General features: G+C 33.3%; 2 protein-coding genes across 5 annotated transcripts; one reads left to right on the top strand and one right to left on the bottom strand.

Annotated features, from left to right (window-relative positions):
• Positions 1–893: 893 nt before the first annotated feature.
• Positions 894–4,727, top strand: LOC123221139 (disease resistance protein RGA2-like). Of its 2 annotated transcripts, XM_044643859.1 has the most exons (2): positions 894–3,641; positions 3,844–3,983. In XM_044643859.1, exons 1-2 carry the CDS (start codon positions 970–972, stop codon positions 3,845–3,847), a joined length of 2,676 nt encoding a protein of 891 aa, XP_044499794.1. In that variant the 5' UTR covers positions 894–969; the 3' UTR covers positions 3,848–3,983. The 2 variants fall into 2 exon arrangements, with proteins under 2 accessions (XP_044499794.1, XP_044499793.1); XM_044643858.1 differs by having other exon boundaries at positions 894–4,727.
• A 1,607-nt stretch (positions 4,728–6,334) lies between these two features.
• Positions 6,335–12,502, bottom strand: LOC123221140 (3beta-hydroxysteroid-dehydrogenase/decarboxylase). 3 transcript variants are annotated; one of them, XM_044643861.1, is made up of 13 exons: positions 12,123–12,502; positions 11,484–11,573; positions 11,065–11,198; positions 10,806–10,970; positions 10,372–10,494; positions 10,187–10,266; positions 9,577–9,775; positions 8,543–8,660; positions 8,375–8,416; positions 7,986–8,160; positions 7,547–7,703; positions 6,812–6,881; positions 6,335–6,724 (listed from the first exon to the last, which is right to left on the bottom strand). In XM_044643861.1, exons 1-13 carry the CDS (start codon positions 12,373–12,375, stop codon positions 6,519–6,521), a joined length of 1,812 nt encoding a protein of 603 aa, XP_044499796.1. In that variant the 5' UTR covers positions 12,376–12,502; the 3' UTR covers positions 6,335–6,518. The 3 variants fall into 3 exon arrangements, with proteins under 3 accessions (XP_044499796.1, XP_044499795.1, XP_044499797.1); XM_044643860.1 differs by having other exon boundaries at positions 10,806–10,976; positions 12,123–12,501; XM_044643862.1 differs by lacking the exon at positions 8,375–8,416 and having other exon boundaries at positions 10,806–10,976; positions 12,123–12,500.
• Positions 12,503–15,239: the final 2,737 nt, after the last annotated feature.

The following is a 15,239-nucleotide window of genomic DNA, read 5'->3' as shown; positions in this document are numbered from 1 at the left end:
AAGTTCATTTTTTAGTTTGATTTGAATAAATCCAAAACTCGCACTCATACTTTACACACGTACTCACATTAACATTCAATTTTCAAAAAATTGCATTTCTACTTCTTGTTATCAAAACTTGTTCTGTTTTGACTAATACAATAAATATTTACTATCTACACAATTAATATAATCAGTAACTAAATAAATAAACAAAACCGAACCACTCTCAAAAATTAATATTCAAAATTTTAAACTTTTATCTATGAAAATTTTCATAATAAGTTTTCAATGGAAGTTTTGATTGATTATGATATAAGTTATTAAATTATTTTACATTTAACGTGATAATGTATTGATAAAGTATATCGTTATCGGCTATGTCAAGAAATAATACGACCGAAGGAAAAGTATATTAAAAAAATATTATTAAAATATATAATAAATTTGCTTGTAAAAATAACTGCTTCAAAAGTTTACCTGAAAACGTTTTGATGATAAATTTTTTTGTTTATTTTAATTAATATGTCATATTTTATTATGCATTTTATAATAATAAAATATTTACTATATTTTTTAAACATAGAATATATAAATTTTATAAAATATAATTTTAAATATATTAATTAAATAATTAATATTTCATTATATAGATTGAAAAAATTAAACTAATTAACTAGGTTTGACGAAATTCAAATCAACCAATATTTATATATAAAATAGATCCATTATAGTACATAACCGGATTATAAGTTGGTCTACAATTTATGCGGGTTTTAAAAACACTGGAAAATATGGGTGGCGGGTCAATACTTCCGATACCGGTGGCCGGTAATGCTTTGGAAGTTAGTAAACTAATCATCAAAGGCCAATGCAATGGCGGTATCTTTTAAACGCTGACTTTTGCGAACCTTGATAGAATTCTCCTCTAATAACAAGACATAGAACTTTTGGCTTGAACTTGCAGCTGATTCTGAATTCTTTCAGCAAATGGCAGAGATTATTTTATGCCCTCTATTGGAAGTAGTTCTTAACAAAGTAGCTTCTCGGCTTTTGAAAGAAGTAGCTCTTACATATGGGTTTGAGGATGAGATAGACAAGCTTCGACATTCACTAAGCATCATTCAAGCAGTTGTTGAAGATGCAGAGGAGCGACAAGTGAATGAAAAGGCCTTAAGAATATGGCTGGCTGATCTTAAAGAAGTTGCTTATGATATTGATGGTTTATTTGATGTGTTCGACTTGGATGTTGTAATGTCAAGAAGCCATTACGGCTTTGGCATGAAGAAATTCCTTCCTTCGTTGAAACCAGTTGCAGCTTATCTTGAATTGCTCCCTAAGCTAAAAGAAATTAGAAAAAGACTAGAGTTTTTGGCAGCTGAAAAGGTTAGGTTTAGCTTGAAACAACAGGTTGTTGAAACAAGGTGTGATGCTGAAGAGAAAAGACAAACTGGGTCTTTTGTGATTGAATCAGAAGTTGTTGGAAGAGATCAAGATAAAGAAGCTATATTAGAGTTAGTATTGTCAAATGGAGGAAGTGGGTTTAATGGTAGATTTTCTGTTATCCCTATAGTTGGATTAGGAGGTCTAGGGGAAACCACCCTAGCTCAACTTGCTTATAATGATGAGAGGGTGACAGAGTATTTCGAACTGAGGATATGGGTCTGTGTTAATGAGGAGTTCAATGTGAGGAGGATCATGAAGATGATTATAGAATCTGTTACTGTTAGTAGGTCTGATTTCTTAGGCATGGATGTTCTTCAATCTCAACTTCGAAGCTTGTTGCGAGGGAGAAGATACTTACTTGTATTAGACGATGTGTGGAACGAAGATCCGGATGAATGGGATAAGCTGAGGATTTCGCTGAGTGATGGTGGTGAAGGAAGCAAAGTCATAGTCACTACCTGCAGTACAAAGGTTGCATTGTTAGTGGGAACAGCTTCCCCTTTTTATATAAAGACTTTGTCAGATGATGATTGCTGGTTGTTGTTCAAGCAAAGGGCTTTTGCACCTGGGGAAGATTACCCTAAGTTAGAGGCAATTGGGAGGGAAATAGTTAGAAAGTGTGGAGGAATACCTATGGCAGCGAAAGCACTTGGTAGTCTTATGCGTTTCAAGCGTGAGGAAGAGGAGTGGCTATATGTGCAGGAAAGCGATATTCAGAATGCATGTGAAGGTGAAGATGGGGTTCTTCGTGCTTTGAGGTTGAGTTACAGTCACTTGCCCTCACATTTGAAATGTTGCTTTGCTTATTGCTCCGTATTTCCTAAAAATTATGTGATTAAGAAGGAAAATTTGATTCATCTTTGGATTGCAGAAGGCTTGATACAATCCAAAGAAAGAAAATCACTTGAGGACATAGGCAATGAATACTTCACTGACTTAATGTGGATGTTTTTCTTCCAAGATGTGAATAAAGATTGTGACGGTAGTGTAACAGAATGCAAAATGCATAACCTTATCCATGATCTTGCGCAGTCTGTCGCTGGAGATGAATCTGTCGTACTGGTACATGGTAATGTGTCGAAACACCTAGCCAGAACTCATCATTCGTCTGTTGTTTGTGATTCTGAGTTGCAAACCATTCCAGAATCCTTGTATGAAGCAAAGAAGCTACGAACCCTGAATCTACTTTTTTCCAAGGGTAATCTTGGAGAGGCCCCTCCCAAAGTTTTTTCAAGTTTCAGATGTCTGCGTGCATTAAATCTTTGTGGTAGTGGCATCAAAAAGCTGTCTGATTCAATTGCCAGCTTGGTATCTTTGAGGTATCTCAACATCTCAAACACCCTCATAGAAACATTACCTGAAACTGTTTGCGAGCTTAGTCACCTGCAGGTGCTGGACCTCTCATATTGCTGTGATCTGACTGAACTACCGAGACTATTAACAAAGATATTTAAACTAAGGCATCTGATCATAAATGGTTGTGACAGACTGTCTCACTTGCCCGATAATATTGGTAGATTGTTGCAGCTTCAAACGTTGCCAATATTCATTGTAGGCACCCAAGCAAGCCAAAGCCTCAAACAGCTGTACCGCCTACCAATTGGCGGTGAGCTAAAGATTCAACGGTTGGAAAATGCAGTATTTGTACCTGGAGCAATAGATGCAAACTTGAGAGACAAGCCAAAGCTTAGATCAGTGGGTCTCTCATGGGGTTCTAATCATGATGGTTCAATGATGAGAAATGATGAAAATGACAGAGTGGCTGAGGAATTGCTCATGAGTCTTCGACCTCACCAAAATCTGAAGAGTCTGTCTATTGAAGGTTATCCTGGTGGCTACTTCCCTAGATGGATTCGTGGTTCTAATCTCCCTAATCTGACTAATATAAAGTTGATTAATTGTAGAAGATGTGAACAGCTCCCTGCTCTTGGACAAATACCTTTCGTGAAGGTTATCTACATGCGTGGCATGCCTGCAGTGAAGAACATTGGGAGTGGATTTTGTGGTAGAGGCTCAGGAAGACCATTCCAATCACTGCAAGAACTCACTTTCATTGAGTTTCCCAATTTAGAATTTTGGCAGGGCACAAATGCGAAAGAAGAATTTCCTTCACTCTTCAAGCTAACTGTTAATGGATGTCCAAGGTTGAAAAACTTGCCTTTTTTTTCGTCGCTGCAGCATCTAGAGTTGAGGAACTGCAACGAAATGATTCTAAGGTCAGCCACAAACCTATCCACTCTCTTAAATCTTGTTATTGATGTTTTTACTGGAGAGTTGGTTATCTTGGAAACCTTGCTTCAAAACAATCCTTGTCTCACGTATTTAACAATTTGCTCCTGTCCAAATTTTCGCTCCATATCCTCAAAGTTAGGAAGCCTGATCGCTCTTAAATCATTAACAATCCGTTGGTGTCAACAGCTAATCTCTCTGCCACAAGAAATTCAGAACCTCTCCTCGTTGGAATCTTTGGAGATCAGTGAGTGCAGCAACCTTAAAACTTTGCCAGAGGGCATTCGAGGTTTGAGTTCGCTGCGATCCCTTTCCATTGAGAACTGCAGCAACTTAACATCTGTACCAAACGAGCTGCAACATCTCACAGCTCTCGAGCATTTAGTGATAATGTACTGCCCAAGTTTGGATTCTCTGCCAGCCAACTTCAGAAACTTCTCCATGCTAAAGAGTTTGTTCATTTTGGGCTGTCCCAAGCTGGCATCTCTCCCTGAGGAGCTACAACATGTCACATCCCTGCGAAGCTTGGAAATCCATAGCTGCCCTGCTTTTGAAAATTTACCCGGATGGATAGGAAACCTTTCTGGTCTTAGTTCTTTAGCATTGTCAGATTGTCCTGGTGTCGTTTCACTCCCAGAAGGCCTGCACCATCTGACTAGCCTCCAACATCTTTCCATCAGGGACTGTCCAAGGCTTGAAAATCGCTGCAAGAAAAATGTTGGTGAGGATTGGTTGAAAATCGCTCACATTCCATACATCTACATTGGATCAACTACACCTAAGAATTACAATAATGCGAGCAGCTCCTCTTGTTAAGAAAGGTGTGTTTACTCAAAATTTATTAGTTAGCTCTTAGCTGCTTCTACCGACACTTGAGAGTTAAGTGCAACTGCAGGTAAATTCTAGAATTGATGGCCACTTGATTAGGCACCATTTATTTCTTCTCTTTTGTATAAAGATAATCTAGGATACTTCTTGATATGCATCCAAACAATTAATACAGTTATTAAGAGGGTTGTAACTTATTTATAAATCTGGACTTCGGAGAAAGTGAAATCAAATATTTATCTAAATATTGTCTATGATAATGAAGCTGTTCTTAGTAAATTCTATTTGGGAACCATTAAAGTTTCCTTCAACTAATAAGATCCCTGTATGTATAATACCGTAGTGTCTTGGATATCAAGTTCATTTTTGTCATGGTGCATCTTAATTGGTTCAGTTTAATCATAAGGTTGGTGATCTATTGGAGGTAGCAATTCTCCAATTAATAATTGGATATTGGATTCAGCATGTTCGTCGCACCACGGTTATAAAATATGTGATGCTATTTGTGTAGTTCTGGGAAACAATCATACTTGCAGGACAGTGGGGATAAGGACTGTTAGGATATGAATGTTCAATGATATACTTAGAAGTTAGAACATTGGAAAATGTCATACGTGTGCCTGAATTGAAGAAAAATCCGATATCATTAGGGCAATTAGAGATGACAGTGCATGGGTTTTCAACAGCTCTAGGTAGTGGGATTTTAACGGTGTTAGTAGGGACAATGATAGTGATGAAACGGAAGCGGATTAATAACATTTTGTACAAGTTGATAGGTAGTACAATTGTGGGCGGTAGATCTGCTTACTCTCAGAATCTAACCAAGGTACTGCTAGACAATGACATGCAATTAGGACATATTAGTGAGCAGTGGAGCCAGATACCTTGTGACTTTCACTAACGAATTTTCAATGAAGGTTTTGTGAATATTTCATGAGGGAGAAATTTGAAGTGTTCTCTAGATTCAAATAATGGAAAGTCAAGGTTGACAAACAAAGTCGTAAGAGTATCAAATGTCTTAGGTCTGACTAGAAATATGAAGTTTATGTCAAAGGAGTTCATAGACTTCAACAAGAAGGAATTGACACATTTGCAAAAACTGCACAACAAAATAGGGTGACTCAAAGGATGAAACAATACCTTATTAAAGGTAGAATTACCCAGATAGTTTTGATCCGAAAAAGTCAATACAACATGTCAAAGAGTTGATTTCTTTGGTGGGACTCGGGTAGTAAAGGTGCACATCAATGATAAAGCGAAGACATGTTAACAAAGTTGTTACCATTGGATAATTTCAAACAATATTTGAATTTGCTCTAGTTACTAGGTGCTAAGTACTAAGTAGTAGTAAGATGTTGGAATCTTAGGTAGAGATAGATATTTTTCAAAACAATAAAACTATAAGTTTAATTTTTAATATCAAATCACGGGAGTGTGTAAGTCAATTCAAACTCGAGAGAGTTAATTAGTTTCACTAACATTGTTCACATAAGAGTCCATGAATCTTGAAATCTTTAATCCTAGAAAAGGATTTTCTGATTTAAGATAAGGAGGGGAGGCGGAAGTGAAGAGTTTTAGGGGTTTTATAGACGGAGGGAAAAAATCCTTCGACATATGATTTTACAATTTTTCATTTTTTAAGGAAAAAGAAAGGAAGATGTTTTTGACACACAAAAGAGAACCTCTGTTGTTATCCTTGATCATATTCTAAATGGAGTTTCAATACAAATATGGAAGTCATACGATACCTTGAATCTTTCGTCTGCTTCACTTTTTGCTAAGCCAATGAGATGCGATTCAACGTTTCTGAGTAATCGAGGAAAAATAAAGACACTAGATAACTAATGGTCAATTAAGAGATAGAACATTCACAACTAGTATTAATGGATGAGAAAATGAAACTGAATTTGCACTATATGAATATATACCCGTCTATATTCTATTCTTTTCCAGGTGTACAAAGCCTGCCTAATAAAGCTATCAGATCATGTACAAGCAGTATCAAACTCAGCAGAGAAATATGTCAAGTCCAAGAGTCATTGCCTATCTTTTACCACATTGGGGGTGTTGTGCTTATGCAATATCCTCAAATTACAAAGAAATGATGCGACAGGAGCCAGAAGGTTGCATGTCAACAATGATTTCAATTGCTTTGTACAGTTAAAAAGGAGCATCGCTAGGCCATCCAGTTCTGATTCATATTGCTCATAAATGAAGAATGCGGTGAAGGAGAAGACCAGAGCTGCATTAAATTCCAGATAAGGTCATTGCGAAGATAAATAATGAGATATCAAATTAATCATGGAAAATGAAAATAAGAGTTCCTTACCTACGGCTATCACAGCTGTCAAAGAAGACCAAATAAGAATCAGTTTGGCAAGATAAAGTTTAAGTAGAACCTGAATCAGTATAAAAATGGTGTAAGCCCAAAATTCATCAAAGAAAATCGAGAGCAACAAGCAAAAAAGTCATTTTGGAGCAATGATTTAATAATCCGACCGGGCCTTGACCTTGTTAAAAACTCAATCCAGGTTTTTCCTAGTCTCATCAATTAAACCGACAATCAAGCCAGGAAAACAACACTATTTAAATATATCTATATTTATAATGTACCACAAATTCATTTATGATCTGATGGTATTGCACCATTCCCAGCAAATGCAATAAAAATGTGTAAATAATATGTTGATGTCAATATGTCCTTGATCCGCAACAAAGCAATAATTTAAGCATGAACTGACACAGTTGACCTAGTTGAACTGCGGTTCAAAACAATCCAATGATTAAAGTTATTAGACTGCTCAATCAGACTAGATTGGTCTCTGAGTCCCAGTTAAACCGGTCTAACTAGTCAATCCAATCAACATATGCTATTATTAACAACATAATGTCTATGTTGCTCAACATTATGAAACAAATGAACATCAATATCCGAATAACAATAGGATCTACATCCCTTAAAAAAAATTATATTACAACAATTGTAAGAATATCTAGGGACATTAGGACAGACAACTTTGAAATGTAACATGCATAGCAGAAGAATCAGGGTCACAATCCATACCTTGATGAAGTTCTTCCAATCATCTCCTTTTGCCAATGTTCTTAAATTCAAAATAGCCCAGTTCCAAAGAAATGCTATTGTTGCAATTGAATTTTTTAATGGAGTTTCTGAGACCTCAAAACTAGACAAAGGTATACTTGGAACTTTGAGACCAAATCTGTAGAAAAAGCATACCATATAGTTAGCAGATCTGAAAAATCTTTCAAACAATCAACTTGACAAGATAACCACTTAAACTGATAAAAGCCAAGCGGTTAGTGAAGGCGAAAGCTAAGAAATTCCTGAACAAATCAACAAAAGCAGCAGAGCGTCCCAGATGTATAGAGTCAAAGAAATTTAAAATGTAAATAATAAGTTTCAACAAGAGTGGAAAAATGGCTGATTGTTGGATAAAGCAGTGAAAAGAGAAAGATCTTACACCACAAAATTTTTTGCTTACATGTTTGACGGTAAGAAGCCATATCCAAAAAGCACAATTGAGACCAATAATAGAAGGTTGGCTGCAGATGAGATAAAAGTTCTTCCAGAAAGGAAAAACCAGTAAAACAACAGAACCAGTGCAAGAAAGTATGTAAATGATTGCTTCTCATCTCTCCAAAGCAAAATGTCTGCAACTGAAGAGACAAAGTTCAAGGTCAATTTACAGTAAACAAAAAAATGCCTCACTAATCAACAAAAAAAATAAATATACAAAACCAGCTAACAAATATCCTTCTGACAATGATACATGACATATCTAAAAATTAAGTATCAAACAGCAACTTGAGAACTGTTGCAAATTATTAGAGCTCACATCAAGCACAAACTAGCCAAATTACTTTTAAATACCTGGAACAGTTTTGTTGTGCCTATCAATTTGATATCTAGCCACTATGTTTGCCAACCAACATAACGAAGTGAACATTAATAGACTTGTAAAAACATAATCTTCAGCCATACAATTTCAAAAGGTTGACATTAGAGTCTATTTAAAGAAATTTTTAAAGTGGCTCCAACCTTTCCCACCGCCTAGCAGATTTTCTACTTTTGATTGTTCATTTAAGTCACTGTAATGCGCTAAAGGTGAGTCCTTGGCCAAGTGAGAGAATGATTCAATAGTTGAAGAGACACCCTCCTGCACAATCAACAATTATCACAAACATAAGCTGTCAAACAATAAACATTCCACATCTATTCAAACACATAATGACAACATACTCCCCAATTAAGTCATATAGAAAATGGAGAAGTAGACTCCATATTACTACGTGCTATGCGGTGGATTCACTTAACCTAGTATAGATCCAAATGTATTTTGGCAAGAAGTCAGACAGAAGGTAATGGGAAAGAGAAAGTGGCTGAAATATCCAAAGGTCCCCCACCAATAAAGATATTTTTTCCCCTATTTTAATCCAATTTTAGATGGAAAAAAAAATTTCTTTAATCACATTCCTTCTAACAAAAAATAAGAGAAGTAGCCTTCACAAAAAGTAAATTTCTACCAAACCACCCAATATACATTTCAACTGTTGCAATAACTTTTGGGTATGTATGTATGTATTGAATATGTTTGCCTGATGTGAGCTTCATATGATGGGTACAAATTTCATATAGAACTTCAATGTGGTGAAGAAAAAGTTAATTCTTCCATCCTCTGATACTCATCTTTTTTCCAACATAATGATTCTTAACACAAAAATAAATAAACAAAAAGCTGAATGCAGAAGAAAGTTCTTCCATCTTTGAAATTTCTGCCATTCTCCTATTAATTCATTATTCTCCATCACCTTTTTTTTCCCCTTAGGTATTCCATTCAATAATATAATTCTACTTTCCATAGCCTGTGTGACAATAAGATCAGAAAACAGGATGCAACCACATAAAATGTCAACAATTCCCAGTTTTAACAAAATCAGAAGTCTTGCAATAAAGGATAATAGAATTTGAATTGAGTAAACACATTAGATGTAGAACCCAAAAAAAAATTAAACAGTTGGCAAAATTTTATTCATGAATAAAGAAAAGACATCAAAAAGCCAAAAGAAACTTACTTCCTGGGAGACAATTGGTGAGTATCCAATATGTTTTTGCGCAGAAGTGCAATCAAATGTCCTGGTATGTGTGGCTAATTGAACAAAGTAAAATGCCGACAGAGGATGGTTATGTGATCTCAAGCCCAAACTATGACGTGTCCATTTGACAAGCAAGAAAATATACCAAACCAAACGAATAGGAAGTCTTATAATCGGTCTGCGATAAAAAGAATGAACAGCCTCATGTTCAGTTCCTTGTATCAGGAAACCCAAGAAAGTAGTTATAAAAAAGAAATGAAGATTCAGTCCACACCCTAATACAGCAACACAAGAAAACCACGAGAATATAAAGAGCACCACAATGAAAATTACATCATAATCATAGGAATAGTCATTTCAGGTTGTCTAGCCTCCTTGTTTCATTTATCAAATAGATGAATTAGCAAAAATAACGTTGATGTTTCTTTGTGTTTGACTGGTAACTTATTTTCAGTTTATAACAACCGGAATCACATCAACCAAGAAAGAAAAGAACCAATTTAGATTTTTGTAAATGCAACATTTCAGTTAATGTCACCTAGGGCTTGTATGGAAATTATAACATAACAAAATAAGAATGCTACTTTACCTTTGATATCCTAAGCCTTCCAATATAAGTGATACAAATTCCCAGAACTTCATAGGCTTGAGATTAGTGATGAAAAACGCCTACATGTCAATTCAAAGAAAAAAAAATCTCTCTTATGCACTGATCTTAAGTGCATATATGTTGTGTGTATGTGTGCGTGCGCGTGTATGTATATATATAGTCACCTTTCCAGCCACATCCACAAAGACCATTCGTGAATCAAGTGCTTCAGCTGCACAAATATGAGCATGACTAACATTCTCAACATAGGTGAAGTCCGACATATTTTCACCATTTCCTAAAATAAACTGAAATGAGAAATCCTGTTACTTAAAAAAGGCCATACAAAACGCTACATGCAACAAAGAAATAGAAAACCAAATACTATTTTAATGCAAAGTTTATAGTTTCTTATCAAAAAGAATTTCTTAAAAAATGTACTTCGAAAGTTGTGATTTAAGGACACAAAAGAGAATCATCAATAACATAGGTTTAGGGATAAAATTTAAAAAAAAAAAAATGGTCTATTAGAGTAAACTCACATTTGATAACTTACAAAAAAAAAAAAATCTGCGAATAACAAAGCAATAGTAAGTTAATTGGACATAATGTATCATACCTTTGCCCGACCGTATTTGGCTAAATTCACTAGAAAAGGTACAAACTGTTTATCTCCTGGTCCAAAAACATTGCTAGGACGAAGAGCACATGTCAGAAGGCCATCAATATCGTTAGCAAGCAGGACTAGAGCTTCTGCTTGAGCCTTCAGGTCACACATCATATCCTGAAACTGTCTCAGGTATACATCAAAAGATCAAAGGATGATTACACATCAGAAGAACATTTTTAAGAGAAATGCAGTAAGAAGCAGAACTTACTTTCCAATGGCATGTTAAGGATTCATCTCCATTATAAATATCATGTGAACCATCAAACACTACATCTGCAGTACTGTTGTATATAAGCCGTCTAACTCGACACTCTCGACAAGCATTGATAACATTTTTTGCCCCTGAATGGTAGTCCAAATGCAAACAATTATTACTCCGTTAAAAATGATCTAGAGGATATCCATCCTGATAACATAACCAGAATGGTGCATTTTGGTAACATACAACATAACACTTGTAACACATATTGTCATGCTAAATTGCTGATAATATGTTAACAAATTACATGTTAAAAAATGTAACACTGATGATTACCAAGACCAACATTTAATATCATTGCATTCAATAACTAGCACAACCCACGGTTTAACTTTACATTCCACACTTCATTGAGAAATCCCAGTTACCTTGAACTATGACCATGTAGCAATTGTAGAAATCACTCATGTCCAAACCGCTGCTATCCATAAAGAAAACAACAGAAGCACCTTCAAAAGCTGCAAAAAATGCGGATGTAAAGTGCAACGCACAAAGTTATCTTCAACAGCAAGTCTATGAACTGGATAACAGCTAAAAAGACAATAACAAAGGTAAAACAATAATAACTAGAATATTTTCCTTTTTTCTCCACTTTCCAAATTCTAAGCAACCAAACACTGCTTTTCAAATCCACACAATATGCATTTATTTTATTCATGTTTTCCTCCTTTTTCTGGTCTTTAAATACTCTTTAAATTAAAAAAAAAAACATAATTCTATAACTAAAATTCAGTAATCCTTATCAAATTTTCTCAGCAACCGGAACAACATTCATCCGAACAACATGAGCTTATATATGTATACCTTCTTAATTCATTTGTTTTTTGTCTCTAAATACTCTTGAAAAAACTTAGAAAATAAAATGAACTCCAACTAAAAATCCAAACAATTCAATTCTACTATATCCTTTTCCCAACCAAACAGAAACCAAAACACATTCATATACACATATGCAGACATAACTTACGTACATACATCATCCAATTACGTTACTATTTTTAACAAACCTCGTTTGATCTGAGACACATCGCGAACATCGACATGCCGATACTCAGCGCGGCTGGAGGATATAGCATCGGCGAGGAGCGAGTCGGACTCGGAGGAGTCGAGCTGGAGAGAGTGAGCGGAGTCGGCGACTCGGACGATCCAGTTGCCGAGTCTCAACAAGCGAGACACCAGCGATCTTCCGACGAATCCTCTGCCGTTCAGGACGACGCAGGTCGTCGGGATCGCGCTAAACAGCCCGTCTTTTGACATCATGTTCGCGTTTTTTCTTCCAATAATGCGAAAGGGCGTGTCGTTTAGTCGAAAAAGAGAAGACTCCTTGTTTTTTTCGGTTTGGCGGGGAAAAGAAGTATTAATGCTTGGTGCATAGACGTTTTATGAGACGCTTTAGCTGTTGTGCTGACTATGGAGCATTTATAGCGCGGGCCTACGGAATCATGCCGTGGGCTCCCATGGTTCCATTAATGAACATTATTAGATTTAATGGGCATGTGTATTTAATTTTGATTGAGTAATATATAATGGTCGGATAATTAAAAATTAAAAATATTTAATATTTAATTATAAACAATATAAAATAATTTTTATAAAAAATTATGTATATAATTTTATTAATTTTAAATGTTTGAATATTTTATTTATTTTTAATTTATAATAATATTATAAAATATTAATTAAATATTTAAATATAAAAATAATTTTATATATATATTTTTTATATAAATAATGATATATTATCATAGAATTAGATAATTTTAAATTAAAAATAAAACAAAACTTAATCACATACTAATATCTCATTATTTGTATAAAAAATTATACATATTACTTGTATACATAGTTTTATTGTTAAATATCATTATTATTTTATTACTTTTAAAAATTAAATATAAAATTATAATTATTAAAAATTTTAAAAAAAACTTTGGTATATATTTCGGGGTGGATTCCAATTGAATCAATTCGGATTTGAATTTATGTTCAACTTGAACAAGTAATATTCAAGTTGAAGATCTAGTTTAACTTAAGTTCAAGAGCTTATCTCCGTTGTTACACTAAAGTTCTTTTTTTATGATTTTTTTATTCTTTTTTAACAATTTTTTTTTTAGACATTACTGATTATCATTTGAGCCAATCAAAATCAAATTCGAGCTAATGATTTTGGATTTGAGTTCAACTTAAACTATTTTTAATTTAAGTTTGATTTGAATTAAATATACCTAATAAATATATTAGAAGTATTTTATATATTTCAAAAATTACTAAAATGTTTTACTTCGATAAATATCTTATTAAAAGATTAATACGGAATATGACAATACGGATCAATAAATAATTTATTTGCTGTACCTAAAAGTTATTTAAAAAATGGATGATATATAACTTTTGGATTTAGTTTGAATTATTCAAATTTTTATCGATATTTAGTTTAAATTAAATCAAGTTCGAGATAAAAAATTATAATTTCAACCATGTTTAGTAGCCTTAGACCCAAACCAGGTTGACTTAAGTTTGAAATTGGCTTAGTTTGATTCAACTCAATTTGAATTCGTTTAGTTTAAATATGACTAAGTTTAAGTTAAGAGATTTGATTTATTTGAGCCAAACTCAAGTTAGATAAATAATTCAATTCAGTTCAAATTTGACCATGACTTAATTCGGATTATGTTAAATAATTATTAAATAAACAACGTCATTTTGTCAATAAATCACAAATTCAAACTATAAGTCTAAATCACATATCTGAGTCACAAATTTGAACCATAATTTTGAGTCAAACTTGAACCGAATCATTTTTTATTTAGATCAAACTTGAACCACTCTTAATATTGACTTGATGAATTCAAACTAAACTCAAGCAAAATTATTTTTTATTTGAATCGAACTTGAGTCAAAAGTGTGTTTGGGCTCTGTTCAATTCGTATTAATCTCTAGTGTTTGGCTCAAAATACCAAAAAATAAGCATATCAACGATTCTTATTTTTCTTTTCAGATAATTCAATTGAGTTAAACTCAATCTCGAGCCAATTATTCTAAATTTAAGTTGAACTTCAGTTGATTGATATTCAAATTTGACTTGATTCGAAACCATTTATGATACTCCATTATTTTCAACTTTAAGTATGTAACAAAAATGAAATTAAAAAAAAAAATCTTCAATTTAACTTAACCAACAATAATTTTCATAAAAAATTAGATGAATATTAAATGTTTTTATATCTCAAAACAAAAATCAATAAAATTATGTATATTCAATTTTAAATATTTAATTAATTAGTAAATTATTATTTTATTATTAATTAAAAATTATGATAGAATTATTTAAATATTTAATTAAATAATTAAAATTATATATATAATTATATTGATTTTAAATATAATTGTAAGGTATAAAATAATAAAGTTTGATGATAAATTTATAAAATAATATAAAATTAGCCATCCAATGGTTCAACCAAGAGTCAAAATCACAAGAATTTACGTTGTCAGTTTCTTTGAAGGGAGAAAGTTTGGTCAATTTTAGGTGAAGATAAATTAATTATTCAATATGAAATAAAATAAAATAAAGGGATGTTTGCGTTAGGTGAGCCTATCCACATCTGGGCATGGCCATTTGAGCTAAAATTTAAGTTACTTAAGAAATTAGATTCATTTTTATAAATTATTTAAGTTAATTCATATTAAATTCAAATTTTAAAATTGTTTAATTAATTTAAATTTTAGTTTATTAATATTAAATTAAATATTGTATATTCAAATTGATTTCATATTCAAGTATGACCCAAATGGAATCTAACCTATCCACATATAAAATGTACCACTAAATAAATATAAAAATATATTATTTTATATTTTATTTAGGCCAAACGACTATTTCCCACCCAAGGTTTAGCGTTTTCTCAAATGTCCCCCCTTTAACTATGGAAACACCAAACACCCACTCATGGCCGGTTAGATTTAACCAAACCCTAACGCCTGAAAATTTTATCTTCTTTTGCCCCCCTAAACTTTAAAAACTAAAATTTTCCCCCAGCCTAAGTTTTAAAAAATGGCAGTTTCACCCTAGGGTTTGGTTTTGAAATCTTCGGCGATCGTTCCGGCTCCATTGCCGACGACCT

The sequence above is a fragment of the Mangifera indica genome, chromosome 7 (genome assembly GCF_011075055.1).
Source record: "Mangifera indica cultivar Alphonso chromosome 7, CATAS_Mindica_2.1, whole genome shotgun sequence".
Taxonomy (NCBI): domain Eukaryota; kingdom Viridiplantae; phylum Streptophyta; class Magnoliopsida; order Sapindales; family Anacardiaceae; genus Mangifera; species Mangifera indica.
Note: the sequence above shows the minus strand (reverse complement) of the source record. Positions and strands in the feature narration are given on the sequence as shown.